This window comes from Anomaloglossus baeobatrachus, chromosome 3, assembly GCF_048569485.1.
Source record: "Anomaloglossus baeobatrachus isolate aAnoBae1 chromosome 3, aAnoBae1.hap1, whole genome shotgun sequence".
NCBI lineage: Eukaryota > Metazoa > Chordata > Amphibia > Anura > Aromobatidae > Anomaloglossus > Anomaloglossus baeobatrachus.
This window is the reverse complement of record NC_134355.1, coordinates 395,960,572-395,984,787: the sequence shown is the minus strand read 5'-3', so window position 1 is coordinate 395,984,787 and position 24,216 is coordinate 395,960,572. Positions and strand designations below refer to the sequence as shown.

The 24,216-nt window shown below is 44.8% G+C and overlaps 1 protein-coding gene across 7 annotated transcripts in view; it reads left to right on the top strand.

The window, feature by feature from the left end:
* Positions 1-24,216, top strand: part of ADGRB3 (adhesion G protein-coupled receptor B3) — a 1,441,017-nt gene that overhangs the window by 1,143,300 nt on the left and 273,501 nt on the right. For all 7 annotated transcript variants that reach the window (XM_075340252.1, XM_075340251.1, XM_075340250.1 and 4 more), the window contains 2 exons: positions 18,647-18,773; positions 20,941-21,044. In XM_075340252.1, the coding sequence (XP_075196367.1) occupies positions 18,647-18,773; positions 20,941-21,044 (231 nt within the window). The remainder of the gene's footprint in view (positions 1-18,646; positions 18,774-20,940; positions 21,045-24,216) is intronic.

Here is a 24,216-nt window from a genome sequence, read left to right as displayed (position 1 = left end):
ACCACCCCGCACTGACAGCTCGTGCAGCATTAGAGAATGCTGTCGGTCAGTGGCAGGGTGTGGTTACTGCTGCCTCCATCAATACACAGAGCAGTGACTGAACCAGTGCTGGCGCCCCGGTGACTGAAACCCAGGCAGGTTCCAAATACTATTGACCTGCAGATTAATCTCATACCTACAGGTTAATAGCATTTTTCATGTGATAGGTTCCCTTTAAGACTTTCTTTCTTTGAGAGCAGTCAGCCGGACTACAACTCTGTCTTACAAACATCTTCACAGAGACATTTACCAAATTATTCTTTAGAAAATGTTAGATCCACTACTATGTAAAAGTAATTATGATTCATACAATAGGACTAGGTCACTTTTAGATGGCTACAATATGATTCATATTGGATGTAGTCTAATATATAAAGCTGAGTGTATGTATGCATGTACTGTATGTATGTGTGTGTTTATGAGTGTGTGTGTCTATGTGTGTGTATGTATGTATGTATGTATGTATGTATCTATCTCCTCTAAAGGAATCCGCACAGTCAAATTCACAATCATGAAATTTTGCACAGACACCTCATGTGACTCAGGGAACATCATAGACTATGTTTTGATGGGGAAAATTTAACCCCACACTTTACAGGTACTTTCCAAAAAAACCTGCATCCATTAAAGTCATTGGAGCTGGGAGATACAGGTCATTAATAGGAGCTGTGATTGGTTGTTATAGGCAACAAAGGACATTCTTAGGATAAGAAACTTATGTGTGAGGTAATATGATTTCTGTGGAGAGATGGACACAGACAGAGATAGACTAAGAAACAGATAGACACAGACAGACATACGTAGGCACAGACAGACAGAGAAAGAGTCAGACAGGAAAAGAGACAGACAGAGGCAGACAGGGAAAGAGAGAGAGACAAACAGACAGAGACAGATAAGGAAAAATGGCAAACAGACAGACAGAGGCAGGCAGGGAAAGAGAGAGACAGAGAAAGAGAGAGACAGACAGAGACAGAGGCAGACAGGGAAAGGGACAGACAGAAAGAGACAAAGGCAGACAGGGAAAGAGACAGACAGAGAGACAAGGAAAGAGACAGACAGCGAAAGAGACAAACAGGTAAAGAGACATTCAAACAGACACAGGAAAAGAGACAGACAGGGAAAGAGACATACAGAGACAAACAGGGAAAGAGAGGTAAAGAGATAGACAGGGAAAGAGGCAGACAGCAAAAGAGACAGACAGGTAAAGAGACATTCAAACAGACACAGGAAAAGAGACAGACAGGGTAAGAGACAGACAGAGACAGACAAAGGCAGACAGGGAAAGAGAGGGAATGAGATAGACAGGGAAAGAGGCAGACAGGGAAAGATACAGACAGAGACAAATAGACAGAGGCAGACAGGGAAAGAGACAGACCAAGAGACAGACAGAGAAAGAGACACACAGTGAAAGAGACAGAGGCAGACAGACAGAGGCAGACAGGAAAAGAGACAGACAGAAATGGAAAGAGGCAGACAGGAAAAGAGACAGACAGACAGGGAAAGAGAGAGATCGGGAAAGAGAGAGACAGACAGACACAGACAGAGGCAGACAGGGAAAGAGACAGACAGGTAAAGAGACAGACAAACATAGACGCAGGGAAAGAGACAGACAGAGAGAGACAAAGGCAGACAAGGAAAGAGACAGACAGGGAAAGAGACAAACAGGTAAAGATACAGACAAACAGACACAGGGAAAGAGACAGACAGGGAAAGAGACAGAGACAGACAGGGAAAGAGACAGACAGTGAAAGATACAGACAGAGACAAATAGACAGAGGCAGACAGGGAAAGAGACAGACAGACAGGGAAAGAGAAAGACAGGAAAAGGGACAGACAGGAAAAGAGACAGACAGGAAAAGAGACAGACAGGGAAAGAGGCAGACAGGGAAAGAGATAGACTGAGGCAGACAGACAGAGGCAGACAGGGAAATAGACAGGGAAAGAGACACAGGGAAAGCAAAAGAGAGAGAGACAGACTGAGACAGACAGGGAAAGAGATAGACAGACACACATAGACAGACACATAGAGACAGATAGACACAGATACAGACAGAGAGATAGAGAGAGAAACAGAGACGGATAGAGACAGACAGAAATAGACAGACACACAGAGACAGACAGACAGATACAGACACACAGATAGAAAGACAGACACAGGCAGGCAGGGAAAGAGACAGACAGAGAGAGACAGACAGACAAACAGAAACAGAGATAGAGACAGAAAGAGACAGAGAGAGACAGCAGACAGAAAGACAGACAGAGAAAGACAGTCAGAGAGATACAGAGACAGACAGGGAAAGAGACAGAGAGAGAAACAGACAGACAGATACAGACAGACAGAGATATAGAGAGAGGAAGACAGACAGAGACTGGGAGAGAGAGAGAGAGACAGTTACTGTCCCGGGCCACACTGGGTACTACAGCTACCGTAGTATAATATATTTTGAATACATCATGAGCCATGAATAATATTAGATGGAATCAGAAAAGAAAGGCAGATCTCTTCCATGGCACAAAAAAAGTTAGTATAAGAAAGTTTATGGATACAGCTCACCGCATCTAATACATGTTCACTCTGTTTTTTTGGCAATCCTCTCCTCTGTGCATGCATAATGCTTGTGAGGTATCAAGCTGCTCTGTTCAAAGTGATGATAAAGGTTTTTCAATTCAGCACTGAAAATTAAAAGAAAAAATTCTTTATTGTGACTCCATTAAAGTAGTAGCATAGGCATAGAAAAATCTGACACGTTTTGAGACTAGCTGACTCTTAATCGAGTCACAATAAAAATGATTTGCTTTTAATTCACTGTGCTGGTTTGAAAAACTTTTATCATCACTTTGAACAACAAAAAAGTTAAAATAAAATCAGCCCATTTTTGGAATAGAGTGCAATTCACAGTCTGAACCCCAATTGCTTTATGTTTTAAAACCATTCAATAGATTTATAAGTCTGGTTGAATAGTACTTTCCCATATGGCACACTTAAGAATTTTTACCTGCTCACTGGAGTGAGTGGCAAATGACTTTGGACCTAAACTTGACATATTATTCCTATTTCTAGATTTTCTACTTATTTACAGATATACAGTATTTTTCACTTTTTTAGTTTAACATTTGACCATTGCTAGAATTGAATTGCTATGGGACAGAAGCTTCCCAAGAGACTGAAGAGCCTCACTTTAATCACCAATAGCATACTGTATCTACTACAATATTTTTTCCTTTTCAGCCAGCGGGATTTACATTTTTTAACCTATGCCCTAAGTCCTCAGTGTTCACTCACAGGGCTGACTACGCATTACTGTTGCCAGAGTATCCCATCATTTTCTGCAAGATTTTTTCTATTATTAGGTTATAGTTTTAACCTACAAAAATTGTATTAACAACCATAATCCATGAAAAGCCACACAAACTTGTAAGTTTATATGTTTGACTGATCTGTGGCAGCTACTTGTAGCCTTATAGAGGTAGGCATAACTCAGAAATGTGTGCCATTCTTTGGAACACACAGATTTCATAGATGTTAGTAATATCATATTTTTCTAAACAACTGGGGCTCCCCCTGACCCCCTGTACCCGGAATAGAAAGCTATATTTATGCTGTATATATATATATATATATATATATATATATACTGTATATATTCATTCACGATTATTATTATTGCAGGTGAATAGATAAAGCCTCTATGGGGTTTCTGAAAATACACACATAAGCATCATAAGCAATGTGAAGAACTCTCGTGCAAGTAAATTATATTTGTTACTGGTTTACGTAATTTTCCAATACCAGAAAACCCTTTTTTGATCACTCCATCATAAAACAAAAAATATTTCATACTTATCACCTAGAGTGGTGCTGTTCCAGCAATATGCAATTTCCAGCAATCACATCACATTTTGTCACGTGGTTACTTCAACCAATCAGCGGTCACTGATGGGCTGCAAATAGGAATAATTTTTCGTTTGTGAACCCTCCCCAACCACACCTATTGCCAATCGATATCATACGCATAAATAGCCTGGGTCTCAGCTTCCCATACACGGTAAGTTTTTTAACTGCATGAGAGGACACACACAAGCTAGGGACCCCAACGTAGAGAAATGCTTTGGCGTAGTGTTGGGGCTCTATTGCATTGATCAATTCAGTAGCTAAATTTCTCTTGATTCATATGTTCATGGCAGTAATGCAGATTCCATTTTTCACATTTTCACTCTTGCATATAGCTATTGGATTTTTCAAGTCAGTATTCACACAGCAGTTTCTGCTATTTCATGTATTCCCAATACATAGTCACTGGTGTGCATACCTTATCTCCCCATACTGATGGGCTGCAGTCCTTTAGTAATCTTTCAGAGAGGACGTGCACTCTGACAAAAATTGTGAAAACTGCAGCCAATCAATGGAAATCCACTGATGAAAACTAGAGAGATAAAGCCAATCAGCTGACTCTCATAACGCTGGGATACTGGAGAGCTGCAGCCAATTCAGCAGCTGAAGACTGGCTGTAGTTTTCAGGTGTAAGGTAACAATGTCATGTGACTACCAGGAATCGAAGAGTTGACATCTCCAGAACAGTGCGGCTTTGGGAGGAAAATATCAAGTGTTTTCATTTTATGATGAGCAATGTAGAAATTAAGAATGGGTTGTCTAGTAGTGGAGAGGCCCTTTAATTTAGTATTCTAATACAACCAAAACACTCTACTTCTACTTACTGACCAGATAATATTAGTTTATTAGAATTAAAAAAAAATCATAAAAATATTAAAAGAATTGCAGGAATGATACTTTGCTCAAGTAGTACATAAATCTGTAGTTTGATTATATCATAATGTCCTTTAAGAATTTTAAAGTCCATTTTTCTCTCATTCAGCTCGCTGATTCTAATCAGATTATAGGCTCCCCTGACATCCAACTTGGAGAACCGTTTAGCTCTAATAATCTGACTAAATAAATCAGGAATCAGTGGGAGAGGATAAAGGCCCTGGATGTTAATACAATTCAACTCACAAAAATCTAAACATCGATGCACACCCTCATGTTTCTTAATGCAAAGAAGAACCCCATTGGAATGAGAGAAGAGGGGGAAGTCTAATGTGTCCCTTAGCAAGACTCTACAAGTTGTAATCTTCTTCAGGGACTGAAAGACTGTATACCCTGGTCTTGGGTAGTTTCCTATGGGGCACTAGTTAAGAGGACAATCTTACGCACTATAGAAAGGCAGTTCATGACACACCTTTTCTGAAAATACATTCAAAAAATTGGACAGAAAAGAGTGTACAGTTTTATTGGAGATGGTAGAGATAATCAGACTTAGGCAATCATTCTTGCAGAAATCACTCCACCTAACTATTTTCCTGGACAGTCAGTCAACCATATAGTTATGCATCACCAGCCAGGAAGGCTCAGTACAATGGGAGTAGGAAGACCTTCTAAGACAAAGCAGGAATGGTTCTCCTTGTGAAAGACCCTATGTAGAGATTCACATTATGCACCACTTGCATAAAACTTCCCTGCCTGAGAGGTGCAGAGTCGATAGCAAATATGGGGATGGACCTTACCAGCACACTACAAGAGAGACTATGAGTCCAAGCGAACCGAGAATCCACCATATTGACTCCTGCCCCACTATCCAAGAGGACAGAAATTATCACAGTTTTCGTACCTAAAACCACTTCAGAAGGGAACATAATATGAGAGGTACATGCGGAGGAGATATGTACACCGAGGATGTAATCCTCGGACACAACCTGAGGTCAGAAGTTTTCTTATGGTTTCTATTGCTTAGATACAGAAGGACAGACACCAATTAAATGACCCCTTCGAAAACAGAAGAAACACACCCCCATCTTAAGGCGAAATGCAAGGGACCTAGACTGAGAGGCCCACTAACTGCATGGGTTCATCAAAGCTCTCTGGGAGAATTTCAACCCTTGGAAGAACTACTAGATATGGAGTTATTGCAGCGCTAGTCCTGAGGCAACTATGGATTCATATGGCCAGGGTCATAGCAGCCTCCAATGACTCAGGAGTTTCATGTAGTACAATACATTATTTAGCCTTTCAGACAGATTCTGACAAAAATGACTTCTAACAGCAGGGTCATTCCACCTGGTGTCAGTGGCCTATCTACAGAATTTAGAGCAAAACTCCTCCAACAGCCGGTCTCCTGCTGAACCTTATGTAGCTTAGAATCAGTAAGGGAGACAAGGTCAGGATCATCATAAACAAGGCCTACAGCAGCAAAAAAAAAAATATACTGTCCGAAGTGACGGTGAGTCAGACGGAAGTGAAAAAGCCCATGATTGAGGGTGATAACAATCCCTACTCGTTGTTTCTCACTCCCAGAAGAGTGGGGACAAAGCTTAAAATTCACAAAAAAACCCACAAACTTATCCCGACCTCAGAAAGTCTATCCGAGAGAACCATCTTGGGTTCGGGTTCAGCATGGCTGAACGCCAGACCCCTTGTTTGCTGATGTTGCTGCAAAACCCTAGATTGCAGGTCTGTCAATTTGAGAGACAGACTCTGCATATGTTTTGCAAGGGTCTTGACTAGAGATGAGCGAACTTGTTTGGAAAAGGTTTGCCAATTTCAAATTCGGTTTGAGACTTGGCACACTCGGCTTGAGCTCGGATTTCCAAGCACTTTTGTCATAAGTCGACAATATTGGGTTTTGTTCTACAACTGTTTGCAGTTTTTCTAATTCCTTACTATTACTTTGGCTATGATAGTAGTGCTGTATGTTGAGTGGGGGGAGGTGTTTGATGAGGGGAGGGGTTGGGAAGAGGTCAGAGGAGTGGAGGACATTTGTTTTTTTTCTTAACTTTATGTGTGTATGTTCTGGCAGCCAATCAGGGTGCAGAAACTACCCACAACATTCAGACACAAGGGCTTGTGTCATTGGCTGCTCACATGTTTCTCTGCATATAAAAAGTGGACATGAGGCGTTGGCGCCATTTTGTGCTTTCTGAAGCTTAGGGATGGTGCTGTCACCGTTGCTGGTAAACAGTTAGCTTAGCAAGGGTGTTTAATCATTAGTAGTTGAGACAGGATGGAGGGCAATAGTGTAGAATAGAGAAGTGCAGGGACATGCAGTGTAAGGAACGTTGTGTGCCAGAAATCAGAATTTCATCATCTAGTGATTTTTAATTCTGTGCTCCAGTGCAAACTTGCTATAGAATCATCTAAAGCAGGGGTTGGGAACCTTTTTTCTGCCGGGGGCCATGTGGAAATTTCTACCAACTTTCAGGGGCCCCACAAAATTATCAATGTGAAAATGATCCTGCTATATTTGGTCAGACAATTAACTCTCCCGTACTGTCGTGGCTGGAGCTGCTTCTCTTTGGTGCGGCTGTGATGTTCCGTGATACTAATCATGTTACTTCTCACAGCTGCTTTTTCAGGTTTGTCTTGGTTTGGAGCAAAGCCAACTCTTTGTGATAATAAGATTGGTACATATATTACATAAGAGACACTGGAACTGCTGTATATACATCACAGGAAACACTGGGGGTACATACATCACTTGAGGTTTTAGGGGCATATACATCACATAGGAAACGCTGGGACCGCTGTATATACATCACAGGAGACACTGGGGGCACATACATCACACAAGGGGCTGGGTGACATGTATATGCCCCCAGCCCCTCCTGTGATATAAATGCCCTCAGCCCCTCATGTTATGTATATGCCCTAGCCCCTCCAGTGATGTATATGCCCCCAGCCCCTCCTGTGATGTATATATGTCCCCACCCCTTTCTATCATGTATATGCCCCCAGCATCTCCAATGTGATGTATAAGTCACAGGAGTCCCTGGGGGCACATACATCACAGGAGACGCTGGGGGCACACACATCACAGGAGACGCTGGGGACACACACATCACAGGAGACACTGGGGGCATGCACATCACAGGAGACAAATGGAGGGCACGCACATCACAGGAGACACTGGGGGCACGCACATCACAGGAGACCCTGGGGGCACGCACATCACAGGAGATGCTGGGGGCACGCACATCACAGGAGATGCTGGGAGCATAAAGAACACAAGGGGCTGGGGCACATACATCACAAGAGGGGCTGGGGCATAGACACCACAAGAGGGCTGGGGCACAGACACCACAAGAGGGGCTGGGGCACAGACACCACAAGAGGGGCTGAGGCACAGACACCACAAGAGGGGCTGAGGCACAGACACCACAAGAGGCGCTGAGTCACAGACACCACAAGAGGGGCTGAGTCACAGACACCACAAGAGGGGCTGAGGTACAGATATCACAAGAGGGGCTGGGGCACAGACACGACAAGAGGGGATGAGACACAGACAACACAAGAAGGGCTGAGGCACAGACACCACAAGAGGGGCTGGGGCACAGACACCACAAGAGGGGCTGAGGCACAGACACCACAGGAGGGAATGAGGCACAGACACCACAAGAGGGGCTGGGGCACAGACATCACAAGAGGGGCTGGGGCAAAGACATCACAAGAGGGACTGGGGCACAGACACCACAAGAGGGACTGAGGCACAGACAACACAAGAGGGGCTGAGGCACAGACACCACAAGAGAGGCTGAAGCACAGACACTACAAGAGGGGCTGAGGCACAGAATTCACAAGAGGGGCTGAGGCACAGACACAAGAGGGGCTGAGGCACAGAGATCACTGGGAAAGGGGGTGAACAGAAACCTGAGGCGATACACAGCATTGAAGGGCACACAGCGCTGAGGGTTGGACGCAAGTTGGGGGGAGTGGTAGACAAAACTGGGAGGGGGGCCGCAAATCAATGAACGGGGCACACAGCAGCAGAGGGTGGGTGCTTCACACACTGCAGCACTGGACTCACAGCACGGGAGAGCAGGCACCAGACACACACATCAGAGGAAGAGGGCAGGCACACAGCTCCGGAGAGCAGAGGCCTGCATAGATCGCTGGAAGCTGTGAGGCTGCTGTGGGACGGAAGCGAAGAGCACTAAACCCACCCACAAAGTAAGTCCTCAGCATGCTGACACTGGCCAGTGGCAGAACTAATTGTACGCAAAAGCAGCGCATGTGAGGATTTAAAGGGTCGGTGGGCTGCAAAATCGAAGTGGCAGCTCGAGCACTGCCACCCCCAGGAGTGTGCCCGGGGGCTGCAGAAAAGGTCATGGTGGGCCGCATGTGGCCCGCGGGCCGGAGGTTCCCCACCACTGATCTAAAGAGTGGTCATTCTGTACTCTAACTAAAAATTGCTATTTCCTCAGCTAAATAGTGATCATTTTGTTCTCCAGCTAAAAATTGCCATTTCCTCTTTTAAATAGTGGCCATTCTGTGGTGGATCTAAAATCTCCTATTTTATTATCTACAGCCCCATTTACACGTCCGTGATTCCGGTACGTATGATGTCCGTTTTCATACGTACTGTACCACACATCCTTGTTTTCTCACGAATGTGTGTCCGTGTGGAGCACACACATGTCTGTGTGCTCCGCACGGTGACATTTCCATTTTCCTCTAGCAACACGGGTGTCACATGGACCACACACTGATGTGATCTGTGTGACACATACCAGAGAAACCACATGTCTTTGAAATGAAATGATTTTCTATACTCACCTGTCTCCAGTCCGGCTGTCTTCGACGCTGCTGTCACTTGTTTCTGGGCCCGCTCATTATCCTGCCGCATAGTCACTGCACCGTGGACCTAGAAGCAACAGTAGCTCCGGAGACAGGAGCCCCGGTGACAGGTGAGTATAGAGTGTGCTTTCAGAGAGCACATGGAGAGCACACTGACAGCACACGTTGCACACACATACGCACCCACACCACGGACCATGAAAAATGTGCGTTTTTATCACAGACAAGTGTAGGGGGCCTAAATAATGGAAAATCAGTGCTCAAGCTAAAAATTGCTATTTCCTCATCTAAATAGTGGCCATTCTATGGTGAAGCTAAAAATCGTTATTTCATTATCTAAATAGTGGATATTCAGTCCTCCAGTTAAAAATTGTTATTTCCTCATCTAAATAGTGGCCATTCTGTGGAAGAGTTAAAAGTTTCTATTTCATTAGATACATATTGTAAAATCTGTGATCCAGGTCAAAATTGTGATTTAATCACCTAAATAGTGATTGTTAATTTAGTAATAGGTAACTGACTGGTGTAGAAGTAGAGTTGTGAAACATCTGGTTAAAAAAGAGAAATGGTATATAATCGCAAGGTCATAGTGAAAGGAATAAGTCTGGTCTTCGAGGTGTACGTGGGGTAGTTGCTAAAGTTCCTAAAAGCTTTACTGAACAAACTCTGGCTCATCCTAGGCCAAAGACAACTAAATACTTATTACTGGATGGGCTACTCCACTTCCTTTCTTTGGCAGCCGCAGAGCTGTACAACTTGTAGATGAGAGCTATAAAGAGCATGTGCTACAGTGGATGGGAAGCGCTGCATCAAGTAGCCTCTCCTACTCTTCCTCCACCTCAACTTCACACACAGTACAGTGCTCAGACGTGGCATTCCAATTACCCTCGTTTCCCCCAGCATCACAACTCTCCAACTGTCTGTGGGGAACCACAGATGAGCGAGTCTGCAGAGCTTTTCATACATTCTAAACTAAGGGCATCAGAGGTCTGCTCCAAAGATTCCCAGACTTACAAGAAGGAAAGCATCTGCACCGATCCCCAAGATCTTTGTCAGTTGGATCCAAGGATCGAAAAAGTAGGGTCCGAGCAGAATCCAGACCCTCATCAACAAGCACTCAGCGACAACTCTGGCTGTGGCCAGCAGCGGTCGCGGGTCTGCAGTTCGCAAGAAGGGTTGCCTAGCTTGGGCCTTTTTTGAGACCGTAATGGATCACCCAACTTTCATTATCTATCAACTTTGTAAACAACGACTCAGTAAAGGCAAATATTCCAGAAACTTGACTACTACATGCATGAACATGCTCTACCAACATACGTTACACTGGCAATCTTACTGCGCTAAAACGTGGCCTAGCGGGCTTCCCCAGACACCGGATGCCCCAGCAACCATCCCAGTTGCTTCTTTCTCCTCTGTCATCTTCGAATGTGTTCTTACATAGGTCTTCAGCTGCAGAACCTCCACTCGTTTACCCGCCACAGTCGAGGTGCGTGAAAGCTCTTCAGCTGTTACGGAAGTGGACCTGCCTGGTGTTTTTGACCCATGTCAGACATCACATCTTTCTCAATCCACGATAACATCTCCGCCTACAGCTCCACCACAGTCCACTAGTTTGTCATGTACATCCTACTCCATTCTCTCTCTCTGCACAGCAGTCAGCCCTCAGTCTCGCAGTTGTGGTCACATAAATGATTATTTACTCCTACACATGCCAACGCGAAGAGGATGAACTTCACCATATCTAAACTGTTGGCCACGGGAATGCTGCCTTTCCGCCTGGCGGATACAGACATTTTCTGAAGCTTGATGGCCATTGTAGTCCCCCAATACCAGTTGCCCAGTTGCCATTTCTTCTCTAATAAAGCTGTGCCTCCGCTACCCCAGCATGTCGCAGACAACATCACCTGTTCCTTGAAAAACTCTGTGTCTGACAGGGTACATTTCACTACTGACACCTGGACAAGCAAGCATGGCCAGGGGCGTTACATCTCATTGACTGGGCACTGGGTGACTCTGGTAGCTCTGGTGGCAGGCGAGCAAGGTGTTGCTCCACAAGTCTTGGAATCCCCAAGGCTTGCAGGACAAATCTATGTGTCTAACACTTATTCCACTGTTTCTGCCTCCTCCACCTCCTCTAGGTTCTCCACCTGCACAATTAATCTCTCATTTAATGTAAAGCGTGATCCAACAGTGCAGACAGACTTCCTCCACCTTTGTATAGAGCAGCCTGGGCACACCAAGATCAGGCAGTGTTGAAATTAATATGCACTGGAGAGCGCAGTCACATAGTTGAAAACAGGTATTCAGGCCGAGTTTGAGCAATGGCTGTCTCCACTGAACCTAGAGCCAGGAATGCCATGTGCGGTAACGGTGAAAACCTAGTGGCATCCCTACCCCTGAGCTACCTCACATATGTGCCTTGCATGGCTCACATCCTCAACCTGGCTGTCCAGCAACTTGTAGCCCATTATTCCGGCCTGGATGAGTTGCTGCAGAAGGCATGGTAGCTGTGTGCTCATTTCCACTGTATGCACCTCACTGCTAATCTTTTGTCATACTGGTTAATCTTTTAATATGTGACTTGCCGACCTGGTGAAATTCCATTCTGCACATATTGTTGACACTGGGGCTGCAATGACGAGCCCCTAAGCAGTATGTCATGAAACATACACTGGGCCAATGCAGTCTAGTCTAGGGGCAAATCATGCTTGTGGAGTGCGGACAGATAAAGTACCTTTGCACCCTTTCTGCAGAGTTTTGAAATGGCTACTAAGATGGTTAGTGCTCACAATGCCGACATCAGCATCACTATTCCGGTCATTTACATGCTGGGGCAAACTTTGAATAGTCTGCGGGAGGAGGTGGTGGTCCCAGAGGAAGAGGAGGAAGCAGAGGTGGATGCGGAAGGGAGACCAATATCTTTGAGGTCCGGTCTGTTGTCACACAGATGTGTTGCATGGGAGGCTAGTGTACACCGATCGAAGGAGGAGAGACTTTAGAGTTTTACAATTTGGCTTTTTTATATATGTATGAAGCACCTAATGTTCTTCCAATTACTACTCCTTTTGCTTCCTCCTGAGTCATGATAACCAGCCCTGTCTGATGCATGGCCCAAGTGTGTCTGCTGTACAAAGACACTATGGGTATTGTGGGGCAATTGATGCCAGTGTCCTGCTGTCTGCCTCTAATTTTTGGAAATGTGTAGACACCAAGCTGGATTTCCAAGTTCTATCTTGCCTGTAGTGACAGGGTTCTCAGAGAAACAGGCCTACACCTGTCACTCATCCATCCACGCAACTCTTGATTTGAAAGCTGTAAAAGCTGGACCAGACCCTCTGTTGTGTATGGCCCAAACTTGACTGCAGCATTAAGACACTATGGGTACTGTGGGGCAATTGATGCCACTGTTCTGCTGTCTGCCCCTATTTTTTGGAAATGGGGAGACTCCAAGATAGGTCTCTAAGTTGTATCTTGTCTGCAGTGTCAGAGTTCTCACACCAACATGCCTACTCCTGTTACTCATCCACCTCTTGGTTTGAAATCTGTAAATGCTGGGCCAGACCCTCTCGTGTATGACCCATGTTTCACTGCACTAAGACACTATGGGTACTGTAGGGGGAATTAATGACTGTCCTGCTGTCTGCCTCTTATTTTACAAATGTGGAGACTCCAAGATACAGCTCCAAGTTGTATCTTGCCTGTTGTGACAGGGTTCTCAGAGCAGCAGGCCTACAATTGTCACTAATCATCCACCCACGTCTTGATTTGAAAGCTGTAAGTGCTGGGCCAGATGTTTTGTCGTGTATGGTGCATGTTTAACTACAGCGCTAAGACACTACTGTGGGCAACTGATGCCATTGTCCTGATGTCCGCCTATAATTTTTGGAAATGTGGAGACTTGAAGATGAGTCTCCAAGTTGTATCTTGCCTGTAGTGGCAGAGTTCTCAGAGCAACATGCCTACTCCTGTCACTCATCCATCCACCCACCTGTTGATTTGAAAATTGTAAATGATGAGCCAGACCCTGTGTTGCGTATGGGCCATGTTAGACTGCAGCACTAAGACACCTAAAGTGCCTTGGGCAACTGATACCGCTATCTTGCTGTCTGCCTCTAATTTTTAGAAATTTGGAGACACCAAGATGCATCTCCAAGTTGTATTTTGTCATGTACGGTATGCACATCACATATGTAACATACAGGAGTAAAAGTTGCGGATGGGGTCTTCACCGTGTACTGTATACATATCAGATCTGTAACATATACCAGTAAAAGGAGCAGACAGGATCCTCATCATGTACTGTATGCACGTCACACCTGTTACATACAGGAATGAAAGGAGCAGATAGGGTCTTCATCATGTACACAACTGTAACAGGAGAAAAAGGAGTGGACGGTGTCCTCATCATGTACTGTGTGCACATCATAGCTGTAACATACAGGAGTAAAAGGAGCGGATGTGAGCCTCATCATGTAGTGTTTGCATATCACACCTGTAACATACAGGAGTAAAAGGAGCGGACGAGGTTCTCATTGTATAGTGTATGAACATCACACCTGTAACACACAGGAGTAAAAGGAACGGACAGAGTCCTCATCATGTAGTGTATGCACATCACACCTATAACATACAGGAGTAAAAGGAGCGAATGGGGTCCTCATTAATTACTGTATGCACATCATATTTGTAACATACTTGTGTAAGAGGATTGGATGGGGTAGTCACTGTGTACTGGATGCACATTACACCTGTAACATACAGGAGTATAAGTAGCTGACGGGGTCCTCATCGTGCAGTGTATGCACATCACATCTGTAACATACAGGAGTAAAAGGAGTGGATGGGTCCTCATCATGTAGTGCATGCACATCACAGCTGTAACATACAGGAGTTAAAGGAGCTGACAAGGTCCTTATCATGTAGTGTATGCACATCACACCTGTAACATACAAGTAAAACGAGCGAACAGGGTCTTCATTGTGTACTGGATGCACATCACACCTGTTAAATACAAGTTTAAAAGGAGTGGATGTACTGTATGTACGTCATATTTGTAACATACAGCAATAAGAGGATCGGATGGGGTAGTCACCGTGTACTGGATGCACATCACACCTGTAAAATATAGGAATAAAAGGAGAGGATAGGGTCCTCATCATGTACTGGATGTACATCATACCTGTAACATATAGAAGTAAATGGAGAGCACAGGGTCCTCATCGTGTACTGGATGCACATCACACCTGTAACATACAGGAGAAAAAGGAGCAGACGGGGTCCTTATCGTGCAGTGTATGCACATCACACCTGTAACATACAGGAGTAAAACGAGCAAACAGGGTTTTCATTGTTTACTTGATGCACATCACAACTGTTAGATACAGGTGTAAAAGGAGCGGATGGGATCCTTATTGAGTACTGTATGTACATCATATTTGTAACATACAGGAGTAAGAGGATCGGATGGGGTAGTTACCGTGTACTGGATGCACATCACACCTGTAACATATAGAAGTAAAAGGAGAGGATAGGGTCCTCATCGTGCAGTGTATGCACAGCTCATCTGTAACCTACAGGAGTAAAAGGAGCGAATGGGGTCCTCATTGATTACTGTATGCACATCACATTTGTAACATACTGATTTAGGAGGATCAGATGGGGTAGTCACCGTGTACTGGATGCAAATCACACCTGTAACATACAGGAGTAAAAGTAGCTGACGGGGTCCTCTTCGTGTAGTCTATGCACATCACATCTGTAACATACAGGAGTAAAAGGAGCGGACCGGGTTATCATTGGTTACTGTATGCACATCACACCTGTAACATACAGGTGTAAAAGGAGCGAATGGGGTCCTCATTGATTACTGTATGCACATCATATTTGTAACATACTGGTTTAGGAGGATCAGATGGGGTAGTCACCGTGTACTGGATGCAAATCACACCTGTAACATACAGGAGTAAAGTAGCTGACGGGATCCTCATCGTGTAGTGTATGCACATCACATCTGTAACATACAGGAGTAAAAGGAACAGATGGGGTCCTAATCGTGTAGTGTATGCACATCACATCTGTAACATACAGGAGTAAAAGGAGCGGATGGGGTCCTAATCGTGTAGTGTATGCACATCACAGCTGTAACATACAGGAGTAAAAGGAGCGGACCGGGTTATCATCATGTACTGGATACACATCACAGCTGTAACATACAGGAGTAAAAGGAGCGGATGGGGTCCTCATCGTGTACTGTATACACATCATTGTATATGGGACTTGTGTTCTGGAAATTATTTCTACCTTTAGATTAATAGTAGAAACCCCCAAATACAGCAGTCTGTAGAGGAAAGCAATCTCCCAATCTCTTAATTATGCATGTATTGTACTACTGCAGAGCTCAGGAGCCTTAAGTTTATTAGCAGTTTTCCATCACTTTTGAAGTCCATCATGTTCAATTTGCATTTTTTATAGAAAACAGCCAAACCTTGAACCCTTTTTGTTTGTTTTTTTACGCTATGTATATTTATCACAAAAAAGTGTAACCTATGGTGATTACATACACTGGGACGTGTCTAAAATTAGGATATAGTCTCAGCGCTATTAGAGCACAGCCAGCATAATTTCCTTTTTTTTTTCTTCTTTTAAATAAATCTTTGCTGATTTCCTATTGATCCTCAGGAGATTTGCTGAGTGTTAGCTGTGTGGAAAGACAATACTGCAAGGTGTTAACCCCTTCACCGCCAGGGGGCACAGCACCCTCTTATCCGCAATGCTTTGATATATTAAGCAGCAAACAGAAGATGCAGAGGGTGGGGGGTGGGTGAAGGCATTCTGCTAGTCTTTTTCAGAAAGAAACCCGAGACGCCATGGGAATCTGCATCTTATTGCCATGTCCACAGTCGGTTTTCTCAGATACATCTGCAGGAGATGTGTGGAACAAAGATGTGACTGTAAATGAACCCAGACAACCAGCAACTATGCACAATCCACACTGTAGATGTGATCTCTGCTGGAATCTAAGGAGGGCACACTGCACATCTGGGGGTCTCTGCAACATCCAAAGAGGGCACTCTGCACATCTGGGGGTCACTGATAACATCTAAGGAGGGGACACTGCATATCTGAGGGTCTCTGCTAAAATCCAAGAAAGGCACACTTCAGATCTGGGGGTTTCTGCTAAAATCCAAGGAAGGCACACTTCAGATCTGGGGGTTTCTGCTAAAATCCAAGGAAGGCACACTCTAGATCTGGGGGTCTCTGTTAACATCCAGGGAGGGCACACTGCAGTTCTGGTGGCATCTGTTAACATAAGGAGAGCATACTGCAGATCTGGGGGTCTCTGCTAACACCTAAGGATGGTACACCGCAGATCTGGGGGTCTCTGCTAACACCTAAGGATGGTACACCGCAGATATGGGGGTCTCTGCAACATCCAAAGAGGGCACTCTGCAGATCTCGGGGTCACTGATAACATCTAAAGAGGGGACACTGCACATCTGGGGGTCTCTGCTAGAATCTAAAGAGGGCACACTGCAGATATGGGGGTCTCTGCTAACAGCTAAGGAGGGCACACTGCAGAAATGGGGGTCTCTGCTAACATCTAAGGAGGGCACACTGCAGAAATGGGGGTCGCTGCTAACATCTAAGGAGGGCACACTGCAGAAATGGGGGTCTCTGCTAACATCTAAGGAGGGCACACTGCAGAAATGGGGGTCTCTAACATCTAAGGAGGGCACACTGCAGATATAGTGATCTCTGCTAACATCTAAGGAGGGCACACTGCAGATATGGGGGTCTCTAACATCTAAGGAGGGGGTTGCAGAAATAGATCTTGATGCAGAGGGAATGACATGTCTTCTGGACTGAGGCACAATGGGTTAACAGAGTGGTGACACGGCAGCCTGTGCATTGCTCCAGATCCGGGTGGCCTTGAGATATTATTCCAGCACTGGTGGAGAGGGGGTGGGAACACAGAAGAATAAAGCCCCGGGAATGAAAAAAAGGGACATTTAACCCTTTCCCTGCGACTGAGAAGAGCTTCTTTACCCAAGGATTCCTACACGCTTTTCTTTTTCATCTCCCCTCCATTTTCCTCTGCATCTGAAATCCTTCTCCCCTTCCTCAGCCCCCTCCCCTTGGAGGTAAGGCGCAGGCAGTGTGGAGCCTCCGACGCTGCCGGTTTCCAGGGTGAATCCACCCCTCCCCCTCTCCAGCACCTCTCACATCCAGGCGCTGCTTTAATTAATACCGCTGGAGAGGATCGAGGGTCTCTATAGAAAATAATGAGAATATAGAGCTAAATAAAAAGGAGAGGGAAGGGGCAGCGCCAGGAGAGGATGGGGGCTGGCCGGAGCTGAAGCGGCGGCGATCAGCACCACCGCGGTGGACAGCTCCCTCCCTGCCCGCAGCCCGCAGCCCGGCCGGTCCAGCCACAGTGCAGCCCGCAGCCCGGCCGGTCCAGCCACAGTGCAGCCCCGCAGCCCGGCCGGTCCAGCCACAGTGCAGCCCCGGAGCCCGGCCGGTCCAGCCACAGTGCAGCCCCGCAGCCCGGCCGGTCCAGCCACAGTGCAGCCCCGGAGCCCGGCCGGTCCAGCCACAGTGCAGCCCCGCAGCCCGGCCGGTCCAGCCACAGTGCAGCCCCGCAGCCCGGCCGGTCCAGCCACAGTGCAGCCCCGGAGCCCGGCCGGTCCAGCCACAGTGCAGCCCCGGAGCCCGGCCGGTCCAGCCACAGTGCAGCCCCGCAGCCCGGCCGGTCCAGCCACAGTGCAGCCCCGCAGCCCGGCCGGTCCAGCCACAGTGCAGCCCCGGAGCCCGGCCGGTCCAGCCACAGTGCAGCCCCGGAGCCCGGCCGGTGCAGCCGGACAGAGGAGTCAGTGAGCGGCCAGAGCTGGAAGTAACCGCTGCTGCCCATCTCTCCCCATCTCTCATCTCCAGGTTCCTCCATCAGCCGTAACTCTGCCATCTTCTCTCCCTCTCCTACAGGAACGACTCTCTGGGAACCTGGTCCACCCAGGGATGTAAAACTGTGCTCACCGATGCATCCCATACGAAATGCTTATGTGATCGTCTCTCTACCTTCGCCATTTTGGCTCAGCAACCTAGAGAAATAGTAAGTAACAAAGGAAAGACTTGTGAGAAACAGCTGAGCCGCGATCATGCATGCCCCTGTAGATGCCACCATGTAGAGAAGGTCTGCATGCCCCTGTAGATGCCACCATGTAGAGAAGGTCTGCATGCCCCTATAGATGCCACCATGTAGAGAAGCTCTGCATGCCCCTGTAGATGCCACCATGTAGAGAAGGTCTGCATACCCCTATAGATGCCACAATGTAGAGAGAAGGTCTGCATGCCCCTGTAGATGCCACCATGTAGAGAAGGTCTGCATACCCCTATAGATGCCACAATGTAGAGAGAAGGTCTGCATGCCCCTGTAGATGCCACCATGTAGAGAAGGTCTGCATACCCCTATAGATGCCACAATGTAGAGAGAAGGTCTGCATGCCCCTATAGATGCCACAATGTAGAGAGAAGGTCTGCATACCCCTATAGATGCCACAATGTAGAGAGAAGGTCTGCATACCCCTATAGATGCCACAATGTAGAGAGAAGGTCTGCATGCCCCTGTAGATGCCACCATGTAGAGAAGGTCTGCATGCCCCTATAGATGCCACCATGTAGAGGTCTGCATACCCCTATAGCTGCCACCATGTAGAGAAGGTCTGCCTTCCCCTATAGATGCCACAATTTAGAGAGAAAGTCTGCATGCCCCTATAGATGCCACCATGTAGAGAAGGTCTGCATGCCCCTATAGATGCCACCATGTAGAGAAGGTCTGCATACCCCTATATATGCCACCTTGTATAGAAGCGCTGCATGCCCTATAGATGCCACCATGTCTAGAAGCTCTGCATGCCCCTAAAGATGCCACCTTGTATAGAAGCTCTGCATGCCCCTAAAGATGCCACCTTGTATAGAAGCTCTGCATGCCCCTATAGATGCCACCATGTAGAGGTCTGTATGCACCTATAGATGCCACCATGTCTAGAAGCTCTGCATGCCCCTATAGATGCCATCATGTAGAGAAGGTCTGCATGCCCCTATAGATGCCACCCTGTATCCACTCACTCCATGTCCAGAAATCTGCAGCCTGTGCTGTCAGTCAGTGGAGAAGACATGATGCTAAACTGCACTACTGCTCAGTAGTGATCTGCAAGATAAGGAGTCCATACAGGTCAATGGCTGAATGTGCTGTGCTAGATCAGCCATGAGCTGGGTACTGTCCACATAATGGAGAAAGCTTCATAGATTGCAGATATCACTGGGAAATTCAGTGTTATTGTCTTAGGATAATTGACCTTCTCTACAGGAGACAAATAGGAAGGACCACTATAGTAACAGAAGGCAGGTGAAGAGGAGGTGTCTGCTGTCCGGACACTTCTCATCTCACACTTTTACATTGACAGCAGATTAACTTGTTTAATGTGTGCGCTGAAAAGTCACATTGGGATGTTGTCAATAAGGAGATGTTGGATCAGATGCAACTAGTTTGGATTTGGACAAAGTTTCCAGCATAGTCACCTAATGACACCTGGTCCCCATCACAAAAAGTTTATCACCATCAAAGACTTGCACTGATTTGTCATGCTACGGTATACTGCTGTGATTGTGGCCTCATGTATTTGCTTCCGCTGTACCAGGGTTGCTACTATGTATCCATTATCTATCTATCTATCTATCTATCTATCTATCTATCTATCTATCTATCTATCCTCTATCTATCTATTATCTATCTATCTATCTATCTATCTATCTATTATCTATCTATCTATCTATCTATCTATCCTCTATCTATCTATCTATCTATTATCTATCTATCTATCTATTATCTATCTATCTATTATCTATCTATCTACTATCGATCTATCTATCTATTATCTATCTATCTGTCTATCTACTATCGATCTATCGATCTATCTATCTATCTATTATCTATCTATCTGTCTATCTATCTACTATCGATCTATCTATCTATCTATCTATCTATCTATCTATCTATCTATCTATCTATCTATCTATCTATCTAATATCTATCTATTATCTATCTATTATCTATCTATTATCTATCTATCTATCTATCTATCTATTATCTATCTATTATCTATCGATCTATCTATCTATCTATCTATCTATCTATTATCTATCTATCTATCTATCTAGGGAGAGGAGATTGTTTGCATTAAGTAATAATACACTTATTTCTACTTTAACATCTACAGATCATGGAATATTCTGGCACTCCTTCAGTCACCCTGATAATTGGCTGTGGTCTTTCCTGCTTGGCCTTGATCACCCTTGCTGTTGTTTACGCAGCACTATGGAGGTACATATCTGTCCTAGAAGATCCCTGTATATGGCAAGAGTTTGCAGAATGTACCTGTCTTTCTTCCTTCCTCCTTTCTTTCTTTCTTCCTTCCTCCTTTCTTTCTTTCTTTCTTTCTCTCTTTCTTTCTTTCTTTCTTTCTTTCTTTCTTTCCATTTTTATTTGATTACTAGCAATCTTTAATATTAGATATTTTTGCCAATAATTAATGGACCAAATCCATAACTGTGAAAGTTAGTAAAAGTGACTGTAAAACTTCAACTTTGTTTTGTTAGATCTTATATAACTAGGTCATATTGTAATGGTTGTTCACAAGTGCTGAGCAAGCACTACTATGTTCAGATGCTGGGTATTTGTAACAAGCAGTTGGACGCTCAGACGGGCTCAACTCGTGAAGATCTTCCGGAAAATGCTCAAGTTCCCCATTGACATCCATTATACTCTAGTAGTTGAGTCGCGCACATATGAGCATCCAACTGTTTGTTTTGAGTACCGAGCACCTGAGCATGGTAGTGCTCACTCGTTAGCATTAGTTACGAGTACCGAGCGCCTGAGCATGGTAGTGCTCACTCGTTAGCATTAGTTACGAGTACCGAGCGCCTGAGCATGGTAGTGCTCGCTCGTCAGCACTAGTTACGAGTACCGAGCACCTGAGCATGGTAGTGCTCAGTCATCACTACTTGTTTTGAGTACCAAGCACACAAGCATGGTAGTGCTCACTCATCACTACTCGATTTCAGTACCGAGCAAATGAGTATAGTAGTGCTCGCTGATCACTACTGTTCATAAACAATTCACAACATCAGGCCTTGTCCACATTATCAAAGATTTGCCCTCTAGCTTGCTGCAGAACTTAAATGAAATGCAGGAAAAAAATACTGCTAGCCCTAACCCAGTTTGCCATTTCATGTTACCAACTTATATATGTTGTTAGTAACAATTGGAATGAATTCCAGTGGATGGGCCATGTTACAGGTCATAATTTTGTCAATCTGGTCAGCAACATTGTAAGGAATATTAGCAAGCATGGCGGTTTCTAATGGTGTATATGTTTTAATGTTATTTTTATTTTTGTTCTTTTGGTCATACTTTTCAGGCTTTAGACATTTTAGGAAATTACAGTTCAACTCAAACCTAAATATTTTTATTTGTTTTAGTAGGTAATGGTTTCCTTTCACATGATCAAACCAAGTTGACCAATACATGAAGTTAGCTCACCTTGATAAATGTGTTTAATTGGATGTGACCATATTAAAGAATTTTTACAACATACTCAAAATTTATTTATAAATCTTCTGAAATGGGAATCGATCCCTTAAATCCAACAACAAAACTGAGATAACAGTAGGGAAAGGCTTGAACATTAAAGGGGTTGTCCACTACTTGGACAACCCGTTCTCATTCCCCTTGTTCACCCCCCGTAAAAATAAATAAGCCTATACTCACCTCTGGTGCAGCCGTTTTCCAGCAATGCCTAAATCTGCATTCACGGCACCCATGTGACATTGCTATGACACGCGGGTCCCGCAACCAATGAGTGCTCAGCATCCATCTCCCCGCCTTTGGACATTTGAGCAGGATGTGAGTGCTACGCTAACTTCCTACTCAAACGTCTGAAGGTGGTGAGCAAGTCGGCACTGATTGGTCGCGGGGCTCACGTGTCATAAAAATGTCATGTGTGCATCGGGAATGCGGCTTTAGACATTGTTGGCAGTGCAGCCGCACTGGAGGTGGAGTATAGTATTATTTATTTTATGGGGGTGAACAAGGGGAATGAGAAGGGGTTGTCCAAGTAGTGGAAAGCCCCTTAAGCCTTCTAGAATAATTTAATGACATCATCCAAGAAACTGTCCATAAACCAAAGTGGATTTTGATTGACAAGGCAGTAGTGTCATGTCTCACTGAATTCCAGTTTGAGCCATCCAAAAAGGATGCCAGTGTGTGACAGTGAGATCTACAGTAAAGCACACACTTGATCATGTTAAAAGATAAATATTAGAGTTGAGCGAGTACCTAACTATTCGTACTCACTATACTCATAACAAATACTGTCTAATACTCGCGTATTCATTCCAAATAGCGTGTGCAATGTAAGTCAATGGGGAAAAACTCGCAAAGTAACGAGTAACCCAAATGCCGTACTATTTGTGTGAGTAGCGAGTAGTGCGGAATTCGGGTTACTCTTTACTTTGCGAGTTTTTCCCCATTGACTTGAATTGCACACGCTATTCGGAATTAATACGTGAGTAGTAGACAGTACTCATTATGACTATAGCGAGTATGAATAGTTAGGTACTCACCCAACTCTAATAAATATACAAAAAAGAGGATGAAAGGAAATCACTTATGCTAATAAACATAAGTTTCACATCACTGTTGCATCAGGTTCTCAGTTTGACTTTTGGAGCATTGTGATTAGAGATAGGACAAGCTTTAGGGCTGTGTCAAAATTTGGCCTGTATTTTTTGTGGTTGAAATCTAAGCCTTGCACTTCGGCAAAAATGTCAAATGGATTTTGAGTTACCTTTTATGTGGATGCACATTTCAAAAATCTGTAAAAGAAACTTCCATTACATGGGCTTACAGAAGGCACAATACACATAATTGAGATGCAAATATCACTTACCTTATGGTAAATTCACATATTTCAGAATTGTTGCAGTAATTTCTGTAACTTTTGCATGGAATTTTCAAATACTTTGGTCTGTGAATATACAATTAAAGGGATTTTACTAAATACCAAAGGGATTCTTACCCATCTGGGTAATGGGGCTCTGCACAGCACTGTCTGAATGGAGCAAAGTTCATTCATTCATTGTCTATGGAACTACTGGAGAGAGTTGAGTACAGCGGTCTGCTATATCTGCTATGTCCAAATGGAGCTGTGGTTGTCATGCTTGAGCTCTGCTCCTTTCTAGTGAGGGATTTCCCATAAAGCCAGCCCAGGCTATGGCCTAGGGCGCAGCAGTCAGGGGATGTATATACAGAAGAAGTAACAATCAAATATTTACACATTTTTCAGCATTAGCTTGAAAAGGCCACATCAATTATTTTTGTTTTTTTTTAAATTTACATCCAATTAAATGAAATAAACTGAGCGGTACATTTACATTGCTCATCTCTGCGCTATCTTGTTCTTGAGATGTGATTGCAGCGCTGGCTCTGCTTCTAG